Genomic DNA, 9,696 nt, shown 5'->3' with positions numbered 1-9,696 from the left:
ATTACATACAAGTAACTATACATACCAATTACATACAGGTAACTATACATACTGATTGCATACAGGTAACTATACATACAGAGTACATACAGGTAACTATACATACAGATGAATATATGTACACATTATATACAGGTATATATACAAACGGGAAGCTATACATACAGATTGTTCTACAAGCAGGTTCCTCACAGCTAGGTTACAACACTAAAAAAACTAACAACAACCGCAGCTTGAGACCACACTAAAAGTCAACCAAAGCTGCTAACCACACAAGCTGATGATCATTTTTGAGCTGATAACTGCACTTGCACAAAGCCATATGGTAACCATATTAACAGATACTGACACTCACAGGTAATGAAATCACAGGTACTGACACTCACATGTAACCATTTTCACAGGTACTGACACTCACAGGTAATGAAATCACAGGTACTGACACTCACATGTAACCATTTTCACAGGTACTGACACTCACAGGTAATGAAATCACAGGTACTGACACGCACATGTAACCATTTTCACAGGTACTGACACTCACAGGTAATGAAATCACAGGTACTGACACTCACATGTAACCATTTCCACAGGTACTGACACTCACAGGTAATGAAATCATAGGTACTGACACTCTCAGGTAATGAAATCACAGGTACCGACACTCATGTAACCATACTCACAGGTACTGACACTCACAGGAAACCATACTCACAGGTACTGAAACTCACAGGTAACCATACTCACCGGTACTGACCCTCTCAGGTAACCATACTCACAGTTACTGACACTCACGGGTAACCATTCTCACAGGTACTGACACTCACAGGTAACCATATTCACAGGTACTGACACTCACAGGTAACCATACTCACAGGAACTGACACTCATGTAACCATACTCACAGGTACTGACACTCTCAGGTAACCATACTCACTGGTACTGACACTCACAGGTATCCATACTCACAGGTACTGACACTCACAGGTAACGATACTCACAGGTACTGACACTCACAGGTAACCATTCTCACAGGTACTGACACTCACAGGTAACCATACCCACAGGTACTGACACTCACAGGTAACCATACTCACCGGTACTGACACTCTCAGGTAACCATACTCACAGTTACTGACACTCACGGGTAACCATTCTCACAGGTACTGACACTCACAGGTAACCATATTCACAGGTACTGACACTCACAGGTAACCATACTCACCGGTACTGACACTCTCAGGTAACCATACTCACAGGCACTGACACTCAGGTAACCATACTCACAGGAACTGACACTCACAGGTAACCATACTCACAGGAACTGACACTCATGTAACCATACTCACAGGTACTGAAACTCACAGGTAACCATACTCACAGGAACTGACACTCATGTAACCATACTCACAGGTACTGACACTCACAGGAAACCATACTCACAGGTACTGACACTCAAAGGTAACCATACTCACAGGTACTGACACTCAAAGGTAACCATACTCACAGGTACTGACACTCAAAGGTAACCATACTCACAGGGACTGACACTCACAGGTAACCATACTCACAGGGACTGACACTCACAGGTAACCATACTCACAGGGACTGACACTCACAGGTAACCATACTCACAGGGACTGACACTCACAGGTAACCATACTCACAGGGACTGACACTCACAGGTAACCATACTCACAGGGACTGACACTCACAGGCAACCATACTCACAGGTACTGACACTCAGGTAACCATACTCACAGGTACTGAAACTCACAGGTAACCATACTCACCGGTACTGACACTCTCAGGTAACCATACTCACAGTTACTGACACTCACAGGTAACCATTCTCACAGGTACTGACACTCACAGGTAACCATACACACAGGAACTGACACTCTCAGGTAACCATAGTCACAGGTACTGACACTCATGTAACCATACTCACAGTTACTGACACTCACGGGTAACCATTCTCACAGGTACTGAAACTCACAGGTAACCATACTCACAGTTTCTGACACTCTCAGGTAACCGTACTCACAGGGACTGACACTCTCAGGTAACCATACTCACAGATACTGACACTCACAGGTAATGAAATCACAGGTACTGACACTCACATGTAACCATTTTCACAGGTACTGACACTCAGGTAACCATACTCACAGATACTGACACTCATGTAACCATACTCACAGTTACTGACACTAACAGGTAACCATACTCACAGGTACTGACACTCACAGGTAACCATACTCACAGGTAACCTCTTTTTGCAGTGACATACCCATTTGTATGACACTTAATATGATTCATTGCTGGTGTAAAATGGCTCCCTTAGACTAGATTTATATTTACAATATCATTAATGTTGTTACACTTTCCAAAATGCTGCTGTTAAAATCCTACAAGAAGTATTGTGTAATAGTTTTTTATCTATATATATTTACTAGGTTTAAACTGTTTCGTTGTTGTAGCACTATGAACACCTTGTGACCCCACTGTGGCTGATGAACTCCCTAGATGACCCTAACGACTACGGTGTGGCCCAGTACTGTGTACCTGCTCTCACCTTCATTGCCCAGGACAGGTGGATAGAGACAGGTACTTACTTGTTAAAATGTCACACACATAAACCCCTCCTAGTTTAGGGGTTGTATTCCACAAAGGCCTCCCTACAGCATCAGTGGGGTAGCTTCAGTGTCCTTGGCTGTGGTGACTGGAAGATGATGCCAATGATTCACCTGTGCAGGTTCAGGGAAAGAATAGAAGCTGTGAGTCCAAGGGGGGATACTGGGGGAGACCAAGAAATGACCTGCTGTTTTCCTTCTTTTCTTCTATAAGTTTGTAACTTCAGTATCTCGTTTGGAGTAAATCTACTATTGACCTGTTCATCAAATTTGACCCTTCTTACCGTATTGTTGATTTATGAAACAGACAAAGTTGTCAACAAAAGTCATCTTATCTTGACATTATTTATAGCTTCTCAGAATCTTTCTCTGTCTGTTTTACTGTCATTTAATAGACATTCACTGTAAATTGGATTAATCATAATGACAAAGTTTAAAGCATTCTCCTAATTGGAATTGGCTCTAAGTTAAATAAGTGAACGTTGCACATTTGTATAACCATGTAATTGTATAATCCAAGAAATTCAAATATTTGTTAATTTCCAGTAAACAACTGATAGGCTTCTCAGCTGTGGATTGATTCACACTTAAACTTGTACTGTATAACTGTTTCACTCCTGATCAGCTGTGGACTGATTCACACTTAAACTTGTACTGTATAACTGTTTCACTCCTGATCAGCTGTGGACTGATTCACACTTAAACTTGTACTGTATAACTGTTTCACTCCTGATCAGCTGTGGACTGATTCACACTTAAACTTGTACTGTATAACTGTTTCACTCCTGATCAGCTGTGGACTGATTCACACTTAAACTTGTACTGTATAACTGTTTCACTCCTGATCAGCTGTGGACTGATTCACACTTAAACTTGTACTGTATAACTGTTTCACTCCTGATCAGCTGTGGACTGATTCACACTTAAACTTGTACTGTATAACTGTTTCACTCCTGATCAGCTGTGGACTGATTCACACTTAAACTTGTACTGTATAACTGTTTCACTCCTGATCAGCTGTGGACTGATTCACACTTAAACTTGTACTGTATAACTGTTTCACTCCTGATCAGCTGTGGACTGATTCACACTTAAACTTGTACTGTATAACTGTTTCACTCCTGATCAGCTGTGGACTGATTCACACTTAAACTTGTACTGTATAACTGTTTCACTCCTGATCAGCTGTGGACTGATTCACACTTAAACTTGTACTGTATAACTGTTTCACTCCTGATCAGCTGTGGACTGATTCACACTTAAACTTGTACTGTATAACTGTTTCACTCCTGATCAGCTGTGGACTGATTCACACTTAAACTTGTACTGTATAACTGTTTCACTCCTGATCAGCTGTGGACTGATTCACACTTAAACTTGTACTGTATAACTGTTTCACTCCTGATCAGCTGTGGACTGATTCACACTTAAACTTGTACTGTATAACTGTTTCACTCCTGATCAGCTGTGGACTGATTCACACTTAAACTTGTACTGTATAACTGTTTCACTCCTGATCAGCTGTGGACTGATTCACACTTAAACTTGTACTGTATAACTGTTTCACTCCTGATCAGCTGTGGACTGATTCACACTTAAACTTGTACTGTATAACTGTTTCACTCCTGATCAGCTGTGGACTGATTCACACTTAAACTTGTACTGTATAACTGTTTCACTCCTGATCAGCTGTGGACTGATTCACACTTAAACTTGTACTGTATAACTGTTTCACTCCTGATCAGCTGTGGACTGATTCACACTTAAACTTGTACTGTATAACTGTTTCACTCCTGATCAGCTGTGGACTGATTCACACTTAAACTTGTACTGTATAACTGTTTCACTCCTGATCAGCTGTGGACTGATTCACACTTAAACTTGTACTGTATAACTGTTTCACTCCTGATCAGCTGTGGACTGATTCACACTTAAACTTGTACTGTATAACTGTTTCACTCCTGATCAGCTGTGGACTGATTCACACTTAAACTTGTACTGTATAACTGTTTCACTCCTGATCAGCTGTGGACTGATTCACACTTAAACTTGTACTGTATAACTGTTTCACTCCTGATCAGCTGTGGACTGATTCACACTTAAACTTGTACTGTATAACTGTTTCACTCCTGATCAGCTGTGGACTGATTCACACTTAAACTTGTACTGTATAACTATTTCACTCCTGATCAGCTGTGGACTGATTCACACTTAAACTTGTACTGTATAACTGTTTCACTCCTGATCAGCTGTGGACTGATTCACACTTAAACTTGTACTGTATAACTATTTCCCTCCTGATCAGGTGTGGATTGATTTACATTTAAGTCTTTCAATAATTGTTATATTATGTTTTTTCCAGAAGAAAAATTGGATTGCAGTGGATCGCTTTCTCAATGCATCAAGAGTTCCGATATGGTTACACCAGGTTACCATGATCACATGGTCAATGTGGGCGCAATAAACAGTGGCAGAGAGCAGATCGCCGCAGCTTAGTTATAACATCATCTCACTATAGCTCATAGGTCCTTTGGTGCGTTAAGGAGGTTAGATGGAGGATTCACCAGCCAGATAATTCACCTCAGTATTCAACAGGAGTATTCAACAAGAGGAATATTCACCAGGCTGATATTCAAACTTGGTATTCAACCTAAGTATTCAACAGGAGTATTCCACATGAGTATTCCGCAGGAGTATTCCACAAGAGTAGTAATCAATACAAACAGTATTTAAGACAGATGTTGAGCTAACATACGTCCAAGTCTAGGACATCACACAGGTCCATTGACAACTTAGGTACTTCCTGCCGCTGTTTAGAGTACCCTGCGTGTACTGACCTCCTGTTTAGAGTACCCTGCGTGTACTGACCTCCTGTTTAGAGTACCCTGCATGTACTGACCTCCTGTTTAGAGTACCCTGCGTGTACTGACCTCCTGTTTAGAGTACCCTGCGTGTACTGACCTCCTGTTTAGAGTACCCTGCGTGTACTGACCTCCTGTTTAGAGTACCCTGCGTGTACTGACCTCCTGTTTAGAGTACCCTGCGTGTACTGACCTCCTGTTTAGAGTACCCTGCGTGTACTGACCTCCTGTTTAGAGTACCCTGTGTGTACTGACCTCCTGTTTAGAGTACCCTGCGTGTACTGACCTCCTGTTTAGAGTACCCTGCGTGTACTGACCTCCTGTTTAGAGTACCCTGCGTGTACTGACCTCCTGTTTAGAGTACCCTGCGTGTACTGACCTCCTGTTTAGAGTACCCTGCGTGTACTGACCTCCTGTTTAGAGTACCCTGCGTGTACTGACCTCCTGTTTAGAGTACCCTGCGTGTACTGACCTCCTGTTTAGAGTACCCTGCGTGTACTGACCTCCTGTTTAGAGTACCCTGCGTGTACTGACCTCCTGTTTAGAGTACCCTGCGTGTACTGACCTCCTGTTTAGAGTACCCTGCGTGTACTGACCTCCTGTTTAGAGTACCCTGCGTGTACTGACCTCCTGTTTCCCCCTGATTGACATCAGATCAACATTAATACCTGACAACCACCATACCATTAGATTTGATTTAATTTGTACTGAATGAATTCTACACCAGTTTATTTCTACTCCAAACTATTTGCTCAAACTGAATATTTATATAAATATATATATTTTAGTGATCAGTATTAAATCATTCTTCTCTCATCAATGTATATACCAATGTGTACAAATATCATTTATCAAAAGTACTTTCAAAATATTTATATTTCTAAGGTTACATAACAATAATTGTCCTGTATAATATGTATATGATCTATGTGACATAGACAAGTATTTCTACTGTTTATGTTTATATGTTAATCAGATCTGATGTAGGTTGTTATTTTATCCTGTTATAAGAGGTTATCCCCCTTTGGTAACTAGTACCTGTCAGTCTAGTATCCAGGCAGTTCTAAGGGATTGTCTCTCTTCAGTAACAAGAGTGCTGGCTAGTTTTGTTTCCAGACTGTTATAAGAGGTTATCCCCCTTTGGTAACTAGTACCTGTCAGTCTAGTATCCAGGCAGTTCTAAGGGATTGTCTCTCTTCAGTAACAAGAGTGCTGGCTAGTTTTGTTTCCAGACTGTTATAAGAGGTTATCCCCCTTTGGTAACTAGTACCTGTCAGTCTAGTATCCAGGCAATTCTAAGGGATTGTCTCCCTTCAGTAACAGGTGCTAATTAGTTTTGTTTCCAGACTGTTATAGCAGGTTATCCCCCTTTGGTAACAAGTGCCTGTCAGTCTGGTACCCTGGCAGTTTTTTAAAATGATTTTTCGGTCTGGTATCTGGGCAGTTAGGAGGAATTGTCTCCCTTTAAGAATTGATGTTTATCAGTCTGATGTCTAGAATGTCTACCTGTAACATGTCAAGAACTGTATCTATCTCTTTGTAATTTCTATATAATTGGTCTTGCAGACACCACTTCTGCAGAACTCATCTTCTTTTCTCAAGTATTTATGCATATGCTTATTGTGTTAACAGAGTTTATTTATATAGCCTGTATAGAAATAGTCTATACAGAGTTGTTATAAGATACCTCCTTTACTTGAACGGTTTTATGTTTTTGAGTATTGTGTATAAGCTACTTGTTTGTTTTGATTAAGATAATGGACATTCTTGAGCTGTGGTCCTCATCCTGTGTGTAAGAAAACATGGACAAATATCAATAAACGTATTGTTAAAGTTATTTTTATTTATCATAGTAAATTAACATTTCTGTAGATTTGATATATAAATGCAAAATGTATTTTACTATGAGCTTTAGTGGAATGCCAAAGAAGGAAGGACACACTTTGTATGTTGCTTTGCTTGTTAGGTGATATCCTGTCAATTGTATTACAGTTACCACCATCAGCTACAATTGTGGAATAAAATCTTGTATAAACCCCTTTTTATAGTCAGTAACGGCAATCACATAGCGTTTCCCTCCTTTATCATCTAGGGCGGTAATCATGTGACGTCTCTTTTCTTCTGCGTCTGGAGCGGTGGTCACGTGAGGTTACCATCTTTTACTGTCTATGACGGCTATCAGAAACATTTGCTTCCACTATCGTCAGGTGTAGCAGTCACGTGATTCTCTATCCTTTACTGTATGTTGCGGTAGTCATGTGACTGCTATCCTTTACCGTATGTTGCGGTAGTCACGTGAATCGCCATCCTTTACCGGGCCTCAGACCACAATTAATTCTACTATATGTTACTACCAAACGCAAAATTAAATTAAATTATTTTAAAACTTTGAGCAGGGTCTGGTTCCTATTTCATACTGTAGGTCTATTCAGACTGAACATACAGTGAGCTGGAAAGTACCTCATGACCGGCATTTAAGAAAGATAATTTCATTTGAATGCCACTTCCCTGCATGTATAGGGGAAAATACCAAAAATCACAAAATATCACTACCCAAGCCTCATCACTCATTGTGTCCTGCTGCCAATACAAACTAGGAAACTGTCAAATAAATTTAATCACTAGAATAGATATTGTTGAACAATTCTATGTAAAACAAATGTACATATCTGTCATAGATCAGACAGGAAAATATATTTATTAACCCACCTGAAATGTCCGTATGCACTACATTCGCGTACAACGACCCGGAAGTGTAATTGTGGTCTGAGGCCACCGTATGTTGCGGTAGTCACATGATTCTCTATCCTTTATCGTGCGTTGTGGTAGTCACGTGATTTCGTACACCATGCTGTGTCTGATGCATATCTATAATTACCAACTCTTCCCTGTGATAACTTATCCGTCCAGCCTAAGTCTGATATCTTGTGTTAATGGAAATATTTTTATTACTGATATTTATTTACTTTTAGAAAGATTAATTTACAAATGTACGGTATATTTATTAACTTGTTTTTCTCAAGTAAAATGTTTTTGTTTCCTTAACTAATTTTGGGTTATTTTTAATTTTATATTCCACTGCTATCAATGTATAAATCCTGTTCTCAGTACCAGTTGGAACGAACCACCATAATCTCATACGCATCTCAATTCCTGTTTGAATTGAGCGATATTATTTGTAGGTATGGTTCATATGAACGACGACGCTAACGGACCGATCATTCCGTGTCAAGTGACCAGGTGTCCCAACTGAAAGCAGTTCAAAGCTTAAATGACCGATATTTCTATTTGGTACAAATATATCGCCGAACCTTGAGTCGTCCCTTTACATTGAGACACGGAACATCTAGCCTCCAGTTCTGTCTAATGGACTGTTGTGTGTGACTGAAATATATACCTGTCTATTACCCCTTAACACATCAGTCGTACTGACGGGTTGGTGACAATATGAACGTATTTACCTGCCCAAATACGTTTTGGGTTGTTTTTGTTTTACGTTCTATTAACAGCTACGGTCATTTAAGGACGTGGCAGGTTTTGGTGGTGGAGGAAACCAGAATGCCCGGAGAGAAAACACCGACCTACGGACAGTACCTGACTGTCCCACGTAGGTCTCGAACCCGCGACCCAGTGATGCTAGTGGTAGCAGAATGTCAGACGCCCTAACCACTTGGCCACCGTGACCCCTGCCTGACTACTCGCCATATTACAGTATATACTTACCTGAAGTGGTGTGTCCACTAAACACCATCTAATGTATTTATTAATTACTGCTTCATTAATTTTTCCTTATATATTCGTTCGAAATATATTTACATAAAACAATTGTTTTCACACATGATGAATAATAACTTTTTGACTTCAAAATTATATAACCGCCGAGCTGGTATAGGTGACATAGTTCAGCATTATCATTTTAGTCCTACGTGCAGTTATGATGATAGTGTGGAATGTGTAAGCAATGTGTTCAAGTTAATATGATTATAACCGTGACAATATTATAGCTAAACAATATAGCCATGGTAGTATTAAAAAGTTGATAATATCATAATTGTGGGAATGAGTATAATTGTGACAATATTGTAACTGTGACAATATTATTATGGGGACTATAACATTGATATGATTAAACTGTGACAATAAACCAAGAAAAACCGAAGTGTAACTGTAAATCCGTGACAAGGACCTATCGGTAATAC

At 40.0% G+C, this 9,696-nt stretch overlaps 1 protein-coding gene across 6 annotated transcripts in view; it reads left to right on the top strand.

Moving 5' to 3' along the window:
- The window catches only part of LOC110454007, a 54,371-nt gene extending 45,832 nt beyond the window's left edge, over window positions 1-8,539 (top strand). For 5 of the 6 annotated variants that reach the window (XM_021503291.1, XM_021503292.1, XM_021503290.1 and 2 more), the window contains 2 exons: window positions 2,484-2,610; window positions 4,999-8,539. In XM_021503291.1, the coding sequence (XP_021358966.1) occupies window positions 2,484-2,610; window positions 4,999-5,132 (261 nt within the window). In that variant the 3' untranslated portion in view covers window positions 5,133-8,539. The remainder of the gene's footprint in view (window positions 1-2,483; window positions 2,611-4,998) is intronic. The other variant, XR_002463332.1, reaches the window with a different exon arrangement.
- The last annotated feature ends 1,157 nt before the right edge of the window (window positions 8,540-9,696 follow it).

Source organism: Mizuhopecten yessoensis, unplaced genomic scaffold, assembly GCF_002113885.1.
Source record: "Mizuhopecten yessoensis strain PY_sf001 unplaced genomic scaffold, ASM211388v2 scaffold7621, whole genome shotgun sequence".
NCBI classification, from domain to species: domain Eukaryota; kingdom Metazoa; phylum Mollusca; class Bivalvia; order Pectinida; family Pectinidae; genus Mizuhopecten; species Mizuhopecten yessoensis.
This window is presented reverse-complemented; position numbering and strand designations above follow the sequence as displayed.